This window comes from Ambystoma mexicanum, chromosome 4p, assembly GCF_040938575.1.
Source record: "Ambystoma mexicanum isolate Mex_15411 chromosome 4p, UKY_AmexF1_1, whole genome shotgun sequence".
NCBI classification, from domain to species: Eukaryota; Metazoa; Chordata; class Amphibia; order Caudata; family Ambystomatidae; genus Ambystoma; species Ambystoma mexicanum.
In genome coordinates, this window is record NC_090927.1 from 779,181,916 (window position 1) to 779,202,001 (window position 20,086).

General features: G+C 47.0%; 1 protein-coding gene across 1 annotated transcript in view; it reads right to left on the minus strand.

Moving 5' to 3' along the window:
- The window catches only part of SNAP91 (synaptosome associated protein 91), a 1,173,930-nt gene that overhangs the window by 914,342 nt on the left and 239,502 nt on the right, over positions 1-20,086 (minus strand). Inside the window, exon 4 of the mRNA XM_069606330.1 lies at positions 11,218-11,293. Coding sequence (XP_069462431.1) covers positions 11,218-11,293 — 76 coding nt within the window. The remainder of the gene's footprint in view (positions 1-11,217; positions 11,294-20,086) is intronic.

The window sequence follows — 20,086 nt, forward strand, 5'->3', positions numbered from 1 at the left end:
TTGGTATTCTCAGAAAGAGCAGAGCCCGAAGCATCATGGCCCCGTCGGCGTTTTCAATTGATCCACAGTAAGCACCGCCCATGGGGAGCACATTTCCACCCGCCCGTATTTCTTTATGGCTATCCCTGGAGGGTCGAGTGAGGAAACCCTGACATTTATGAGTTGGAACGTGCGGGGATTGGGTAATCATAAGAAAATGAGGTTACTACAACTTCAAGCCGAGAGGCATGGGACTAAAATCCTCTTCCTTCAGGAGACACATGCCTGCACAGAATACTGCGAAAAATTTGCTAAAACATGGGGCCCCCAAAGGTACTTTACCACCTATTCCACTCAGAGCCGCGGGGTTATGACCCTTATTCACAGAAGCCTCAGATACAACCCCATAACCACGATTATCGACCCCCTGGGCAGATACGTTTTACTCCATGGTATCCTACAGAATAAGGAAGTAGTCCTGTTGAATATATACGGTCCCAACATTGATGATCCCGGATTTTACTCTGATCTTATAACTCTCTTAGATGGCTTCCCTCTGGTACCGATTCTCTGGGGAGGCGATTTCAACACAATATTCGACGTGGACTTGGACAGATCTGGCTCCAGACCCCGTCAACTCTCCAGAGCGGCTTACACTACACTCTCCTCTCTTCCCCGTTTATCCTTATTTGACGCATGGAGGCTTCTCTACCCTGATTCCCGCTCTTATTCCTTCTACTCTACGGTCCACGATTCCTTCTCTCGGATCGACAGATGGCTGTTGTCTGATGGGCTAATAAGGAGTGTATCTGGCATGACAATCCTCCCCAGGACCCTATCCGATCACTCCCCTGTAACCGTTACACTATGCTGGGGCCCAGATCGGGATCGATCCAGATACTGGAGAATGAAGCCGCATTCTTTACTCGATTCGGTATTTAGCTCTGAGATGGAGTCGGCGATCGAGGAGTTTTTCGAGATCAATACCAACTCCGTGTCCTCGCAGGCTACCCTCTGGGAATCCTTTAAGGTCTACATCAGAGGCATTGCCCTCTCCAAGGAAAATGGCATCCTCAAAACTATTCGCAGGGAGATCGCCGAGAGCGAGGCCACGTTATCCTCACTTGAAGCTCGGTATTCCCTAGATCCAACCCCTGTAACCCTCGCCTTAATCGGCACTGAATTGGACACCTTCCGCGCTCTCGCGGACCGCGAGCTGAAGTTTCTTGATAATCCCGGGCGGGCGAGGAGGTACGGTGAGGGCGAACGCCCTGGCCGTCTCCTAGCCAGACTCCTCCGCCATGAGTTTGGCTCCCCGCCCATTCCCGGAATTCAGAGACCCGATGGTTCCATGGCCACCTCCCCTGGAGATATCAATGTGGAATTCCTTTCCTTCTACCAATCTCTATATGCACACTCTGACAGTGCCACCGACGCAGAGATCGATGCTTTCCTAAATGGTCTCCCACTCTCGGTTCTCTCTCCCGACACCATCGGATCCCTCGAGAGTCCATTCACCCCTGAGGAGTTCTCAGATGCTATAGACTCTCTATCCTCGGGTAAGGCCCCAGGTTCAGACGGTATCCCCGTCGAGTTTTATAAACAGTTCAAATCCCTCCTGCTCCCCCGCCTGGTGACTCTATGGGAGGAATCGTTGGAGGCGGGCCAGTTCCCCCCCTTCACTCCGCGAAGCCACCATAACAGTCCTACTAAAACCTAACAAACCCCCGACTCAATGCGGCTCTTACCGCCCGCTCTCACTGATCAACTGTGACGTTAAAATTTTCGCAAAATTACTCGCCCTACGACTGGTCCCTTACATGCCACACATCATCCACCCTGACCAAGCGGGGTTCATCCCGGGCCGCTCCACTTCCTTAAATCTGAGACGTCTTTTCAATATTATGAGCAGAGTGAACCCTGGCGTACACGCGGTGGCCGCGACCCTAGACATGCAAAAAGCTTTTGATTCTGTCTCGTGGAGCTACCTTTGGCGGGTGCTCGATAAATGCAAATTTGGTCCCACCTTTGTATCCTGGGTCAAGCTACTTTACTCCAACCCCGTCACCAGAGTTCGCACTGAGGACCGCTGCTCCCCCCTATTCCAAATAGCTAGGGGCACCAGACAAGGCTGTCCCTTCTCGCCCTTAATCTTCGCTGTGGCAATGGAGCCGTTTGCGGACATGCTTCGCCAGAACCATGCACATAGAGGTCTACGTACGGCCGGCTCCTCAGATATAGTCTCTCTATATGCCGATGATGCTCTTCTCTATATCCGCTCCCCCGAAACTAACCTAGCCCCAATACTTGCAGACATTGCTCTCTTCGGGCGGATCTCCGGTCTCACAGTGAACTGCTCTAAATCAACCCTTTTTCCTCTCACACCCAGTACGCTCCCCCCTCCCGATACCTTGGGATTCGCATGGGCCCAATCTAGATTCACTTACCTGGGCGTAGTGGTGTCACGTCATACTGAACGAGTCTTGGAAGATAATTTTCAGTCATACCTCACAAACCTTATGATAAAAATACAGGGCTGGAACAAACTTCCGATCTCACTGGCAGGCAGGATAGGGGTACTGAAGATGGTGGTACTCCCCCAACTCCTGTACAGGTTTGCTAATATTCCGCTGTGGCCAGGAGTTGAATTCTTTCAGACATTGACACGCTCTCTTAACTCCTTCCTCTGGCATTCCGGTGCGGTCCGCCTTAAGCTTAAGACCCTCTCTGCCCCAATGGAGGCGGGTGGCTTTGGGGCACCAGACTTCCTCAAGTACTGGCTGGCGGCTCAACTCCAGCATACTGCACACTGGTTCAACATATCAGACCCCCCGCCCCACGTTAGACTGGAAAGGCTGTCAGTCAGCGATCGCAACATTCGATCTCTGGTGTTCATGCCAACCCCGGCGGTACCAGACTCACTTGACCCAGCGACATGCACATCCTTGGCCTTGTCCAAATCCTGGCAAATGTTGGGCATCACCCATCCCTTTCACGGTAACTTTCCAATTTGGAATTTCCTCCCTGGGGTCCCACGAGTTCCTCCCTCCGTGGTTCGCACATGGGCCGAGGCGGGTTATGAACTGCTGCGCGATATATTCGAACAAGGTAATTTTATAGAATGGCCCGACCTCCCGGCCCCCCTTAGACGGAAACCTTCCGTCTGGCTTCAGTATTCATCCCTACGTAGAGTCCTCAAGCACAAGTACACAGGCTTCCCAACATTGCCACCTGACGAACCTGCAATCACCGAGCTTTCCTCACCTGACCCAATGAGGGGCAAAATCTCCAGACTATACACCTTACTCCAAACCAGGTCACCCCCCACATTCCCCAAACTACGGCGCTCCTGGGAGACAGATCTCGGCCTCGAGATAACCGATGAACGTTGGTCCCACATGTGTGCACGGATCCATGGGGTGTCCTTCAACTCCCGGTTCAAACTGATCCAATTTAAGGTGACTCACAGGTACCACTACACCCCGACCAGGCTACATCACATCTCTAGTGACTCCTCCCCTAGGTGCCCTAGATGCGGCTACGAGGAGGCCGATTACATCCACATGATCTGGTCATGTCCTCGACTCACCCAATTCTGGACCTCAGTGTGCTCCACTACATCGACCATCCTCGAATCTCCCTTCCTTCCATCTCCAATGAAATGCCTATTTCATGATTTCCCTGAACTCCACCGCGACTCCAGGAAACTGGCCGGTCTCTGCATGCTACTAGCGGTGCGTACAATCCTACTCTGCTGGTTACGGCCTACCCCCCCCACCCACGCGCAGTGGCTCAAACCAGTTACATGGGCCTCCGACACTGAAGAATCCTGGGCGGTCCAACAACCCGCCTGCTCCAGGCCTAGAGACATATGGCAGAAGTTCCGCTCGTTCATGTCCTCCACTGACACCGACTCAGATTCCGTATCCCCAGCTCCCTCTCCTAACTCAACCTCAGGTGGCCCCTGAGCTGTCTCTCATTTACCTTTTATTTCGACCCTCTATGGGCCCCCTGGTGCTTATGTCGTTACCCTTTCCTTTATGTATCCCATTGATATGTATTGCATGTAATATGCCGATTGCCCTGTTTTGCTTCTAAAGGCTCTATTGTTATTCACCTGTATCTGTGTTACCAAGCTGAATGAATAAACAAAAGTTTAAAAAAAAAGAAATTGGCTAGTGAGAAAACGTGGGGTCGGGCCAGTGCAGTAAACACGTGGGGCAGCACCAAATGAGAGCACCAGGTGGGGAATAAACCCAGGGGAGCAAGTGCAATGCGGGGCATGGTCAGGGGGTCTGAGCACCACTTGGGGGTGAATGAGTGTGTGAGCACCACGTGGACAATAATTGACGGTCTGAATGCCACAAGGAGGATAACTGGGGTTGGGAATGCCCAGGGTCGAACTGGGTCATACAATTGGCTCGTGCACCAATGAAAAGTGGCCAACAGTCACAAATGCAATTCATTCCTTTTGTGGCAGACTATTTGAGTAGTACCCAGAGGGTGAAGTGTTTTGGTAAAAAATGTTGAAAATTGTGCAGTTTAAAAAATATTTGTTTAAAACTGGTCAAAACTACTAGCAAAGTTGAAGTAATTCATTAAACTGGGCCACTTTCGGCAAAAAACTGGCCCACTTTGAACAAAAATAAACTGGCCCACACAAGCATGTCGGGCCTTCAATTCGGCATTGCCCTGCTACCCTATAGGCCTGTCCGAGCCTGGGTATGCCATGTGGAAAGAGGAGAACTGGGGAGGAGGTGGGGAGCACCTTGTGGAGGGGTCCCGGGCAGTAAGAGCCACATGAGATAGAACTGGGGCAACAAGCGCCACGACATGTATAGTTGCAATACTTTAATTTAGTGTTGAGAAAGACCTCTTGATTTTCATTGAGCACAAACAGCAGAAAATGTGTTTTATAGTGGAAATGTTGGTGTATAGTGCTAAAACACGGACTTCCTTGGGACATAACCGGCATCAAACTGTTCCGTGTGTAGCTTGTAACCCACTGGAGTAATTTATGTTTTTACCTACAGAACTGATTGGACTTTGTATGGTATTTGATCCAATGTTTTTAATTTGTGCACTAAAATGCACCGTAATGAACCTCCCCACCCACAACTCCCCCGCTCGCCCCAGAGTTGTTTTGGCTTTGATCGCTAGACTCATTCAAATAAATTTGTCAAGTCTTGAAAAAGTATAAAATCAGCATACCCTTGAACCGATGGTTATAAAAAGTACATCTAAGCAGACTTAACCAGCAGATGATCACAGCGAGAGGTTGTGAGATGCGAAAGACATAAGAGGAGAGCATATGTACACGATTTGCAGGCAGCAGCTGCTGGAAGCCTGTGGGTGTAAGTGGGGACTTCACTGACTAAGCCTCCACACAGGTTTAATGCCTAGTGCCAGGCTTGGTTCAAGAACGGGAGCATCCCTGAAATTGAACTGCTGCAAAGAAGCAAACGATGTCCTGGCAAAGAAGAGTCTGATGACAAAAAAAAAAGGAGCCGCCTCAGACATGTTTAAGGTACTTCATTGCAAAATGTTACTCCGCTCACAATTCACAAAATGTGTTCCAACAATTTAGGTTTCAAAATATCCAGATATGATACGATTGGTTATTATAACACGCTTAATACCCAGAGGATTCTAAGCGCGGACCCGGGGATCGAACCTGTGTTGCTTATTGTCGTCTTGCTTCCAAGGCGAGCACGTTTCCCCTGAGCTATCCTCCCGAGACATTAGATATCCATTCCATCAATCTTGAAATAAAATTAGAACCTCTGCAATGTTACAGCATACTTTTAAAGCAACAGTACATCTGGAAAACGTTAAATCAACACTAAGTGGGGAATCTAAAGGCAAAATCATTAACAGAAGGCGAGTGGCTGATGACAATGTTGAACGCTTCAACAAATGCCGACCAGAGTGGAATATGTTGCACCCTTCCAAGACCCACCTGACTGCAAAGCTCTTTCTAAGGCATGCTGAAATCAGATGGCCACCTTCCATGGAAAGACCGGGATAGCACTCATTTTCCTTGTCTTCGGTCAATAATCCTGAAGTCCTGCACACTACAGAAGTCTTGCTGGACCTGGTCACCACAATGAGCCAAGCCATGAAGAAGACAGCAATGGGCTGTTTGAACGTTTCAGATCCTTACTGTTGGTGAGCTTGGGCTAATGCATTGTTGGAACTCAGACTTGTATGAAGAGCACCCCACTGATGACCAGAGGACCACCCCGGCAGCAGACAAGCATTGACTCGAGTGATTGGCCCAGTGACACCCTGCTTCTCTCCGTGATATACCCTTGTTGGTGCTCCGACCCTTTGACCAGTGGGAACAGTTAGTCTCCACCCCCTGCTCGAAGATCCATGATTTGGAAGCCTTTGGAAATGTCTTTGGAACACCTGGTGGACTGACCAGCTCCATTTTGGGATACCACGCTTAAGCTGTCACCGGCAAGACACACTGGCGGCTGACAAGACTTTCAGATAGGTGCCTGGTACATTCTGAAACCAAACAAACCAGCCATGCTTGGTACCAACTCCCGGAATACTTCATTACCTAGAGGACCATCAATAGAGTCCTGCATCTGTTCACTATCAGTCTGCACAGTACTGTAGTTGTCTTGCCTTAACCTCCATAGCTCCTAACAGGCCTGTTGTCCTGATCATCCACCTACATCTGCTCCACAACACCAGAGGAGACATACAATGTTTGCACCTACAAGCCACCAGTCCTGGTTCCTAACCAAAGCCAAGTATCTCCAAGCGGAAATATCAGAAGGACCTATTAGCCCAATGTACAGTCTGAGTGTTGAGCCCCAGAGCAGAGAAAGTAAAACACACAGCCTATCTTTGAACAGATAATTCACAAGGGAACTTTCAGACACAGGCATGGCGGCTCCAGCATCTGAGAACTACATTGCAACGGAAAGCCCTTCAACTTGTGTTACCAGTCTTGAAAATGTTCAAGCTATGGAGCTTGTGTTTTTTAATAGAAGAAAAAGGAAATTGTGTTCCCCCTAAAATATATTGTATACACACACTCAGAATTGGTACCACACATGCAGGTTCATGTAGGGCACAGGTGCTGGAATAAATATTCCACGTCAAGCCTAATTCATGACTCACGTTTTAACCATACTGGTGCAGTTGTACAGGGCATGGATTGGTCACAAGCTACTCAAGCAACATTGTACACTTCTGAAAAGTATGTATGCAACCTAGGGAATCCCAGAAAGGTTGGAATTAATTGGTGTTGGCTTATGACATGCTAATAAAGAATTATAGACCAACATCACATTACTAACCAATTAAATACCCTTTCAAGTTAAAAATGTAACACGTTTAAATAACAAATGCCAAACCAGCCAACATTCTCACACCTGCAACTCCCCCTCAACTCTGTATTCCTCAGCCTACTTCTAGTCCCTTTCCACACAGGCCTCATTAGGTGACTTCAACCTACCCAAAGCATCTCCTCCCACCTCTAACTTGAATTAAACTCTCCCAACCTATTTCTCCTTCACTGTACATCAATACCAACCTACTCAATCCAACAGCAACTCCCTTGATATTGTCTATCCACTTCCCTAACCTCATTTATCCTCTCTGGTGATCTCTCTCCATTGGACCATACATTTGTCCATTTGAGTGTTAAGGTTCCCCCTCCATTCTATCCCTGCGCCAATCTCCACCAACTAAACTTAGTTTAAACTTCAAGCACTGAATCCCTATCTTGGTGAGGTCAGGCCTTCGCTACCTGCCCACCCCATCACTACACTCTATTCACCAATCCTTCCAGGATTTCAGCCTGGACCTCAGCTTTCCTTTTGAACACTACTACCAAAGATGAAACTATACTCAGCCTAACCCTCTCCCAAGCATTCTGTCTCTCCAGACATTTGCTGCCTCAATATCAACATGGACTACATGCATGTAATATGGAATATACACTGCTCCCCCACAACTCGGACCATTTGCAAGGGTGCCTCTTCTGTGCTGAATACTCCCACAGGTCAAGCCAAGTCTAGCAATGACTCCAACCATATCACCTCAATACGATCCCTTGCCCACTACTTGTCAGACCATGCTGCCCACTGGTTGCTATGTTCACCATTTCCTGCTTCTTGTCTGCCAATGACTTCGTTTTACTTCTCATCATCCAAGATCTCAGATATCCATGACAATATCAGGCCACGTCTTTCTCCGCCATGACTCAGTTCTCACACCCCACTCTTTCCTCCCTGGACTACTTCTTTCCTACCTCACCTACTGAACTGGTGCCCATTGTTTTTCACGCCAACCCACACTGTGACCCAGTTCACAGGTTTGCTACCCAAACAAAAAAAGCTCTGGCACCTCTTACCTGTTCTCATACCTCTCTTCTCACTCAACCTCTCTCACATCAGGCATATTCCCAGCCTGCTTGAACCATGGTGCTACCCATCCAACGAGGGCCTCTACTGATCCTGGCAACTATAGGCCTGGCCCTCTCCTTTCCCATTACTCCAAAGTTCTAAAAAAGGAAGTCTTACGTGAATCAGAAACTACCTTAAAGTCAACTAGGTTTGTGACCCCCCTATTTTCCTGCTTCTGCCATTGTCACTCCATAGTAATATATCGGACTCATGTCTCCAATTTACTAACCACTGCTCACCACCTCTTCTTAAATAGGAAGCTATTTAGGCAAATTGAGTACTCTCTCTAATCAATCATTATTGCCTGGAATTCAGATACCTCCAATTCCACCAACCTCCCAGTGGGAGACTGCAAGCCCCCCGTCCTTGCCACACTATGCTTCACCCTCTGTACCTCGTCTCTAGGTAACAATCTCCTCTTTTAGTTCGTCATACCACCTGCTCACTGATGCATACATGTATTTCATCTTTCCTCCACCGTCACATTTGTCTCAGCTATAGGACACTGAATAGGACTGATGTCTTGTGTGCAACACTAAGAAAAAAGTAAGTTACCTCCCTGTGCACCTTGCTCCACCACGCTTTGAGTGCCTCATTCCGCTTCACCCTGACCCCCATCACTAACCTACTAGATTCGCCACTTTGGTCTTCTCTTTGCGAGCGATCTAAAACGTCCGCCTATACATAGCCTCCAATTCTTTTGCTGCAAAGTTCAACCTCCTTAAGAACAGAAACATTGGCCACCTTCTAACCTATCACTTAAGTACAGTTATTATCTCACCATAGTTCTCCACTGCCTTTACTATTTCTCCAGCCCATCATTGATCTACCTCTACTTTTGACAACCTCAACAAAATTCAAAGGTTTGCTAGTCACACTTATACAACCTCCCTCCTTCCTCTCCCACCACTTCTCTCAGACTCCACGCTGGCGGCATCCGTGGACTTCAGAGCCCTAATCAAATGCTTTCCAGTCTTCTCGAGCAGCCTGACCTTGCGCTCATCTGCTGCTGGCCTACTTGCATGCTTGGCTCCAGTGCATTGGCCCAGTCCTGCACTGCCAACCACCTCTGCTCATGTGCCTCACTTTCCTCTCTTTACAAGAATTCCCATTCCCTGTATTTAAAAAGAAATACCACCATGCTTTCAAACCTGCACTAAAACTCCATGTCCTCTCCTTTAAAACATCAATAACCCACCCATCTAATTATCACAAGCCTTTGAGTTCCCCCTCTGCCCTGCTGTAATTACTGTAACTGTCTGTTTGGGGTTTCTCTCCAACGTGTGGTCTCCCTGCTGAGAAAAGGGGAGCCACTATTAGCAAAGGGGAGGATTGCCAGAGGGACAGCCCATCTGATTAGTTCCTGTGGTATCTTGCCTCTTAGTCCTGGGACACTGGGAAGGTGGTTCCATTGAAGGCAATTGAGTTTGTCCTGCTTGGCGAAGGCCTTGTGGGACGGGGTTCTCTTACGCTGTCTGGTGAGGTGTTTAATAGCCCACCCCCCACTGTAAACGGATTTCATTTAAATCAATGTGGCTTTGCAAATTACTTAGCTTTCTAGCATGCCCGACCCAAAGAGAGAGCTCTGGGATGGAGTCATGACACAGACTCCATCAGATTAGGTGGAACATTTTAAGACCTTTATTTATGCGACTCAGTACAACAACACATGTATTTGTTCAGGTGCCGTTTGCCATAACATTTCGTTTCCAAGACCTGCCTTCACAGGCGTCCTTGGGATTGTCCATCTTTTCTGCACTGAGTTTCTTTTATATATTGTAAATATTAAACAAAAACAGTGAGTTCAACAAGTGTCTCACTAATTATTAATCAAGGAAAAGAAACATAACCGCAACCCCTCCACCCCCCTTAACATACAAATAAATGTGACTCAGAACCCCTTTTCTGTCTGGCAAACACATGTTCCTTTGTCCGCGTTGTATACAGCATTTCCATCACCGCTTCATATTACACTCATGTTTTTAAGGGGTTGCGGCTTATGAAAGTGGTGTTCATTATTCCTGACATATTCATGAAAGGGACACCAAGTCTTCAGGAATTTCTGGTATGTCCCTGCTTTTAGAGCGCACACCTTCTCCCCTGCTATTCCCCCCCAGATGTTTACCCACCAGCATGCTGCTATAGGACCTTCCATTGCTCTCCAGTTCTGGGCCAGGGTCATACAGGTGTTGCTGCGTAGATCTCTTCCACCTCTGCCCCCAAAAGTACACTACGGCAATGCAGGTAATTGTGCCCCTGTAATCCTTTTAGATGGAACATTTTATTGACTAACTTCAGCACTACACCAGTGGTGCTTGGGGCACACTAAAATAGTATAATGCAAGCCCCTGTTCATGTTCAGCATATCCCTGCACCTGCCTTTTAGTGCCCTGAGGCTGCCATGTTAGTGGTGTTCAGTGCTGTACAAATCCATATGATATGATAAGTAATTTATAACGCACCTGTACACAAGTGTTTCTAGGAGCGACAAGACAAGGGAGGGAAGACAGAGGGAGGACAAGACATACACATTTACCATCAAACACAAAGGACTCAATAGAGGTTTATTGTTGTTACTTGTCAAAATGACAAAAGGGTGGACTATGACGACCTGCCACGAGCTTTCCTTGACGTGCATAAACATGCCCCCACCACCACCTAAGTGCAGCCTTGTCTTTATTCAACGCATCTCAAAAGCACCCAATAGCGACAGGTGAACATGAGCGCTCAGATGACAGTTTCATGCATTGGTTAATTGATTTTGAGGAGACAAAAGCAACAGAAATTGGTTATAGAATAAAGTATGGCTTACCATGTGATCCCGTTTTATCTAAGAAGTTGCTGAGGTTGAACAATGTGTTTCTAGATGCCAAATACTGAATAAACCGCTGTAAAAAAGAAAATTTGAAGAAGTTATTTTTCATCAGCACACACTACTGAAAATAGCGTAAAATTAATTTGTCAATAGAAGGTATTTTTTAATTTTGAGACCATTTGGCTACCCAGAGCCACCATCCGAGTGTTCCCAGTAAAGAATAAAGCAGTCATACGTTAATGCCCGAATACGGCAGTTTTCACATTTTCATACAGAGGCATTTGTAGGCCAGATTCTGAATACGCCAGACAGAGAACACACTATTCCAACCCAACATATCACAGTGAAGTGAAGCAGTGAAGTGAAGCAGGGTGATGAAGTGCTGACATGCACTTGCAGAAAGTCCTACTAAAACTTCATACATGAGCCAAAACTAAAAAAAACGAATGAACCATTAACTTTAGCTTAGTGGCAATTAGGACCATAGGCAATGATACGGTTGTAGAGTTGAATATATATATATTCATTCACTAAAAAAACTTTGTTAAAGGGACATTATGGTTACAAGTAAAACCGTAAAACCCCTGAAATTCGCTAGTAATGGTAAGCTAAGCAACCAGAACTCGCGCCACCAACGTGCATTGCTAAGACTAACACCCAGGACATCAAAGATGACATCACAAATGTCACTGATGACATCACATGTCTGGCTCCCTCTTTTTTCCTTTACTACATATCTTAACCAGTAATACTTAGTAACAAAGAAATCAAACAGTACTACATTTGTGGACTTCTACTTCAAATATGTTCTTACAGTAATTCATTTGGGGTTCACTCACAGCATATGAAACCTATACATAAGGAGAATACACACTTGAAAAATACCAATGCTTTCTGTGTATGAAGACAATCAATAAGGTTATCAACACTTTCTTATTGTTCTGCTGTTTTTTTATTACTGTACTTTCTCTGGATATGCTCATATTTGTATTTGCATTACTCTCTTTAGGGTGCAGTCACATCATGTGACAGGTATACATAGGGAAGTAGTAGGTTTGAAGCAGAGTAATCATTTCTGTGCATAAAGATAACCAGGTAGGTTATGAACAATTTCTGGTTCTACTGCTGCTTTTGTGAGTACTTCACTTTCCCTGTATATACTCATATTTGTATGTGTTTTTGTGTCTCTTTGTTTTGTTATGTAATAATAAAATTATATAGGAAGTGGGTTTCATTAGCTACTTATTACATGTTGCACAGTACACAAAACTCGAAGCATTTATCATTTCACTATTCAACATGGAAAGATTATGAATATTGCATCCCCATCATGTATGCTGCACACAATGCTTATGTTTAGACATGAGTAGCTTACTATACTGTAAAGAACTTCATAATAGAATGCTATTTATATCAATGCATTGCTTAATGAACGACGTAGCTCATGATATTTATTCCAATGATCCTTGACACTTTGTCAACATTATAATATGAATCCCTTGTACAGACTTTTCATGAAAAGTACATGCACATGTGATGTCAACAGTGATGTCATCAATGATATTTGTGATGTCATCTTTGATGTCCTGGGTGTTAGTCTTAGCAATGCACGCTGGTGGCTCGAGTTATGGTTGCTTAGCTTAACATAACTAGTGAATGTCAGGGGTTTTTCGGTTTTACTTTGAACCATAACATCCCTTTAACAATGTTATACTGCACACAAAGTGACCAAGCATGCATGCTGTTCTGAGAAGTTAAGGGGTGCTACCTGCCGCTCCAGATAGGGCCCCCTCCAGCAATGCAGGGTGTGTTCCTATTACCGATGCCCGGAATCTGGCAGAAGTTCACTTTAGCAATTTTAACATTTACCGGCATGATGCAGCTCGCGGGCCATCCCTATGGAGGCTCAAACGACTTTAGCCGATTTGAACCTGTTCCTCAAAGGTTTGAACCGGGATTTCAGTTGAGCATTTTAAGGCTCAATCATCCCTATTCAAGGTTAGCGTGAATTTAAAATATTGAGACCAGGAGATGCTTGGCTTCTCATAATGTAGTCATTTATTTCATTTGCTTGGCATAACATGTCAAATGATGGCGGCTCCTCTCGATCTGTGGTGTGGGCTCCTCCACCAGTGCACGCTGCTCTACCAACTGAGAGCATTCATCTACTCGGGAATCTGACCATTGCATAGAAAGAAGTGGGTGAATTGGGGGTGGGGGAGTTGCTTAATAACCTGGCACCTTCGACATCCTCTGACAGTATTTAAATACAACATATGTTGCATCCTCGCTCACGACAGAAGGTAAGGAAGGGCCAGGTTGTGAACTCACAAATATAGATTTAAGGGAAACGCAGCTGTGGATTGACAAATAGACTGCATCTGCCTTTCCCGCCCAACGCTGGATCCTCAGCCGGCAACCCTGTGTATCCCCTCTCTAAGTTCACCTATCCTTCCAACTGTGTGCATTACATTATACTAGATTACTGTATACCCCTTTTTTTACAGAGCTCTGTTACTTCACAGCTAGGTGTGTGCTATATAATAAAAATAAACAGGACATATACCTTGTCTGCACCATATTACCTCTTCAAAATTGCCCCCACCTGCCTCGCTCCAGCTCTGTGTCCATCCTTCATGTTCCGTTCTCTGAGAAAACTGGAAATCCTGCAAAAGCATTTTGGACCACTAAGGAGACGCCACAACACCGGTGAACTTGCACACCCTGGAAAGGGGAACGTGGTCCTTTGGCCTGTGGCTCTGTGTGCATCTGTTGACAGCTGACTATGCATCGTCTGAGATGGACCTATTTTGGGCCTCAGGTCTCACACACTCATTGTAACCCCAGGCGATAGACCCAAATGCTGCAAACTCAGAGCTTTCTTTACTAGCCTCACTATTATAGATTTGGGGCCTATTAGCTCAGAACCTCTGGCTCTGGCAGAATGCAGAGGCAGTTGCTGGACCAGATTTTAGGTTCAAAAGGTAAGGGGTGACTAGGTCATATCTCTGATCATCTGACAAATGCCTGAAAAATATTTGGCGAAAGACCTGGAAGACCAAACTGTTTTCTGGACTCATGCAAGGGAGAAAGAGGACAGTGAAACCTGCAATTTGTAGGTGCTGGCAGCCCTAGATCTCAGTCTAAAACTCCATTCCTCCCCAAACTCTAGCACAGAGCTTCGTGAAGCGAGTTTGGTACACAGACTCTAATGTACCTACTAGAGAGAGTGAAAGAGGCCATATATACCCACATGGACCATAATTAATGTGCATTGTTTTACTTCAATATGTCATGGTATACTTTAGTATATGAATTCAAGATATGATTGCAACTTTATGTCATCTTTTCCAAGTTTAGGATTCTTGAGACATCCTGCTATGTCTAACATTTTGTGATGTTCATTAGTTAATATTTTTCATAATCTTACCTTAACGCCCACTCACCTTGAACATGTGTATGAGGGGGGGGGGGCGCTGTTGGGCAGCCAACCATGATGGGTGCTTAGCTCTAGAGCTCCAGACCGGGGCAGCAGATCTGGCATAGATTTGGTGAGATAACAGCCACCTATAGTGATAGCGCTGGAATCCTGATGCAGCGCACTGGCAGCGGCGCAGGGAGAACTTGCTGCAGTCCCCAGTGGCTGCCGTGAAATGGACGCGTGCACATCCCAGGTAGTGGGGCTGGGGCGAGAGCGCTGTGAGCCCGGGCGCATTTTCCCACAGTGTGGCTGGAGTGGAGCTAGAGGAGTGTCAGGGAGGCCAACGACAGGCAGAGCAGTAGCCCTCTGCCAGCCCCTGTGGTAACATCTTGCTGAAGGGAGTGGCAAAGCCAAAGAACACAACCATCCCATGGTGGGTGTGGGCACCGTGGAATGTGGCGACACCCTGAGGCGGAGAGGCACTGAGGGAGCCGTATGGTGCTGGCCTGCTCCCGGACCGTGTTGGAGGGGAGTGGCAAGCCCTGGCCAGGAGATACAGTGGCAGAGGTGGCAGCAATACAGTGAGAGCGGGTAACAAGACACATGGTCACGTAGTGGCTCAGGGACTACTGGTGACTCATCAACAAACCTCCTGCTGGTGAGTTTAGATAGAGGAGCAGCCAGTCCCCCAGCGGTAAGGCGCGAAGGCACACTAGGGGGCAAAGTGCTGCTGGGACATTGATTTGGAGTGCAGAAGGGAGAGATCAGCACCCAGTGCAGGGTATTGTGTGGCCTGACAGTGCTGGGCAACAAGATGGTTTGGGGACTGATGGCAGCCTAAGAGCATGGTCTGCTGGTGACATTTGTGAGCTAATAATGGTGCCAGAGGGTGCTGGATATGGGGAGTGGAGTAACTGACTGAATCCTCCTGCAGTGTAGAGTGGCACACAGCACATCCACAGAGCGCAACCCGAAAGTAGTGGATGGGAGGGCCCTCATTGTCATATACTGGGTGAGTGGAATAAGGTGAGAAAGGTGCAGGAGGCAGGGGAATAAAACTGGCAACATGGACAGGTTTGCCAAATCCACCCCCCCAGACAAGCAGTAGAGGGTCTGCAATAACCTGTCGCTGTGCCCGAGTGACCTGCGTCACGCACCCCTGCAGACTTTCATCAGCTGTTACACTGCATGCAAACAGGCTTTGCAGTAGTGTATGAAAAATTGGATGACATTGCTGCGAATGTCACCACAATTCGCACGCAACTAGCCAACGAGTTCTTAGGAATTCATCTGGCTGAAGAGAGGTTTGGAGCCACAGAAGACAGGATGAACCATCCTGCAGGGAACGGTGGACCTGCTGGTGAAAGAAATGAAGTAAGTGAAGGCGAAATGAGAGGATTTGGAGTCCTGCTCACGCAGGAACAACATTCATATTGTGGGGGTTCCCTAGCAGGCATTGACGGGAAATATTTAGCTGGCTCTGGAGGTGCTTTTGAGGCAGTTACTGAGTAATCCGTCTGTCGCCCATGTTCGCGGTGAAAAAAAAAATAATAATCGCACAGGTCATTAGCACCAAGGCCCAAGCCAGGTGACTTTCTATGAGATAGGGACCCTGTGTTAAGGCTGGCAAATGACAAAGTCGCATCTTTCTGGATTTCTCTGTGGCTGTCCAGCAGGAGAGGCGGCAGTTCACAGGAGTGAAGAAGCCGTTACACAAATGCAACTTGCAGTATGCCATGTTATACCCGGCGAGACTGCGCTTCCAGTTTAATGGGAAGCTATATTTCTTTACGGTGCCGGAGGAGGCAGTGAAGTTTATTGCGGCCAAGGTACTGCTGCCAGAGCGGGTCGATGCGACCGACTCCTCCACCACTTGAGTAGATGGTTCTGATGATTAGCGACTGTATTGGTGTGAAATTCTAGTAGATGGCAACTGTAGAGTTTAAGACTGTTTGTGGTCAATGATGCCTAATAATGTTTATGTTTTCAAGTAACTGTCCCGGTCGAAAACAGTTTACCCCATTGCATATGCATTATTGGTTCAGGTTGGGGGATGGCAGAGAGAGCAGGGATTGGGGGTAAACTGCTAGCTATGTGTGGGCAGTGGGGGTGCAGTGACTTATACAGGGTTGGGGTAGGGGGTAAAGATTTACGTGGCAACTGCAGAGGAGAGTCGCTAGCCCATTGCACATGGTGAGAAGTACAAGAACTGGTGTCTATCAGTGACCAATCAAGGATGTAGGGTAGTCCCACTTAAATTAGGCTACTGAGTTGGAATGTGAGAGGGCTGTGTAACTACACTAAAGCAAGGCGGGGAGGTTGGGAGCTCAAATCCTGTTGCTCCAAGAGACACCTGCGATGGGCCAATTGGCACAGGCAATAGCGCCCACCAGGGGGAAACCGATACTACACCCGAGCCAGGGGTGTCATGGTGTTGATACATAACTCCCTAGAATTCAGTTGTACCAGATCCTTAGTTGACCCTGCAGAGCACTATGTTCTTGTACATGGATGGCCGTTTAAGAAAGAAGAAGTGGTCCTACTGAATAGTTATGGGCCCAGCATAGATGACCCAGAGGTTTATGAAGGGTTACCAAGCTCTTTAGGGCAGTTCCCCATGGCTAAGATTATTTAGGTGGCAATTTTTACACCATACTGGATATCCTTTGGATAGGTCTTCCACGCATACTAGGGGTAGTACAAAAGCAGCTGATGCAATTCTAGAGGGCATGCAGGAATTAGGGATGGTGGATGCCTGGAGGTTCCTCCACAATGAGCATGCATAGGGGCTTCACATATTATTCGTCAGTGCACGATATGTTTTGGCATATAGATCTGTGGTGTATTTCAGGGACCATCCTCCCAAAGGTCAGGGGCTATGTAAGAAGCCTGTGCACATTATTCAGACCATTCTCCTGTCTGCCCGATGCTCCCCTGAGCAGATGGGGCATATACAAGACCCCCCGTGGAGATTGAAATCAGAGGCACTTTGAGACCCTGCATTCACACTCACCCTCTGTGAAAGCCTAGCTCACTACTTTTGAAGAAAACTATGGATCAGTTTTCACCATAGCATCCCTCTGCCAAGCATTCAAAGTAAATATTAAAAAGCATGGTGATGGCGTCAGGGTTTGGCGTACTGAGCTATCCGGTGGGATATGAGGGAATCTGAACGCCAGCTACGGGAACTCCAGGAGCGAAAGTCTCATTCGTCCACACTTGGGTTGATGTTGGAGACGAAAACCAAATTAGATTACTTAAGGAGCTCGCGGCTCGAGAGATTCGACTGATGGCTAGACCAGGGATGGGTCGGCAGTATGGGGAGTGGAACAGGCTGGGGCACCGGCTGGCGCGGCTCATGCGCCGGGAATGTGGGAGGACCCCTATCGCATATGTAGATAACAAATTGGGTGAACAGGCTTATACAGAGGAAGGAATTGATGCTTTGTTTCGTGCATACTATGAAGCACTGTAGCTACCAAAGGTCAAGGCATCGGGGTACGAAATAAAACATGTTTCTCAAGCTGATGCCGGTGTACCAGCTGTCCTGCGAGGCCTCAGATGCATTGAAGAGGCCAATTGCGCCAGACAAGATTAGTGAAGCTATTAGACGGCTTCCGAATGGAAAGGCGCCCGGGTCAGACAGCCTGGTTGTCGAATTTTACAAGTAATTCCAGCGGGCGTGGGCCCCATATTTGTTGCAGTTATGGGAGGAGACATTGGTGCAGGGAAAGTTGCCGTAATCACCCCGGGAGGCTGTGATAATATTGTTATTAAAACCAGATAATCTGCCTACCGACTAAGCATCATACAGCCCTTTATCTCTAATTAATGTGGATGTCAACATTTTCGTGAAAGGTATAGCGAGTCGTCTGCTCCCATTATTGCCTCATTTGATACATAAAGACAAAGTGGATTCATTCCTGGGAGGAACACAGTGTTTAATCTACGGAGGTTGTATGGCGCGATGTCAATGGTCACCCATGTGGCACGGGCAGTTGCTATCTCGCTAGACATGTGCAAGACATTCAATGCGGTATATTGGCTGTTTCTCTTTCACTTTCGCCAAAACTACAGGTTTGATCCCTGATTTCAGTCGTGGGTAAGATTGTTATACACGGCCGCCACGGCTAGTGTGAATAAAAATGGTACTCTGTCCTCCCCAATACACCTAGCAGGCAGCACGAAGCAGGGAGGCCCCCTATTGCTGCTGTTTCTTCTTGTCATTGAACCTTTTGTGGACCAATTGAGAGCTAGGTATGGGGAAAGTGGCCTCAGACTGGGGGCCCCCTATGTTGATATCACTCTACGTGGTTGACACATTCACCAGCCATCGAAGCATGTGGCTAAGGTACTCAAAGTGGTGTAGGGCTTTTGGGAGGTACTCCGGTCTGCATCTTAACAGGGAGAAATCTATTATATTCCCCCCTCACCGACATGGCCCTAACAGCTGAAAACCAGGTTAATGGAGTCTTCCTCAAAATTGTCGCCCAGTTGAGATGCGAGGTGATTTATATATTCTGAATTTACACTGTGCCCAACACCACCCTAGTGGTCCTACGGCACCTGATCTTGTCCAACAAGGAGTGTTTTACCACACCAGGGTGTCATAAATTGCCCTGTGGGTATGAAAGAAGCAGGATTTGGTGAGAGGAAGTGATCGCAGGAGGGGAAATAGCCAGTAGGCAATTTGGTGCAGGAAAAAACACAGGAAGTGAAGAGGAGACATCATGGTTGTGTCAGCTGGGATGAATATTTCTTAAACGCAATGAGATATTTGGTAAGCGTGAGAGAAACAACGAGGAATGGTCTGCCCTTTTAGAAAAAAAAAAACTCAACAGCGATGACAGTATCTAGAGAAAATATTACCTGAGGCCAAATATAGTTGGTGGGAGGTTGTGTGATGGACTTGAGATGTGCTTACATGGGTCCCATTAATGTGGAAGCTTTCTCCAGCTTAGTTTATAAAGAACACTCCATGTAACAAGGGGGTTTCTCTGTTTGCTAAGCCAAACGACAGATGTGTTGGCGCCAAAAGGTGGAGGTATAGAGATGAATATGTGGCAAAAACAAGAGGGAAGTGATAGGTAGAAGAAGAGGGGGAGATTAACTTGAGTCCAATATTAATGTGCTCCAAAGCCATGAGCTGGGTAGAATTCACCACAACTGTAAGGTGGCTGATTTCTATAGAGAAGGAATGCAATGTCCTAATAAAGCAGAAATGCATTAGGGTCTCAAGGTTTGTCTTCTAAGCAGAAGGAAGATGATCCAAAGAAACCAATTGTAAAGACCACTCTTCGGATGAAGGAATGTAATAATGGAGAATTGTCACAGTAGTGCATAAGTGACATGCCTCATGAATTCACAGATGGGGTAACTAACGTATCACTTCAGCAGCTTCCCTCACAGAGTTTCCGAGATCATTTCTGTCAATGCATCGCGTAG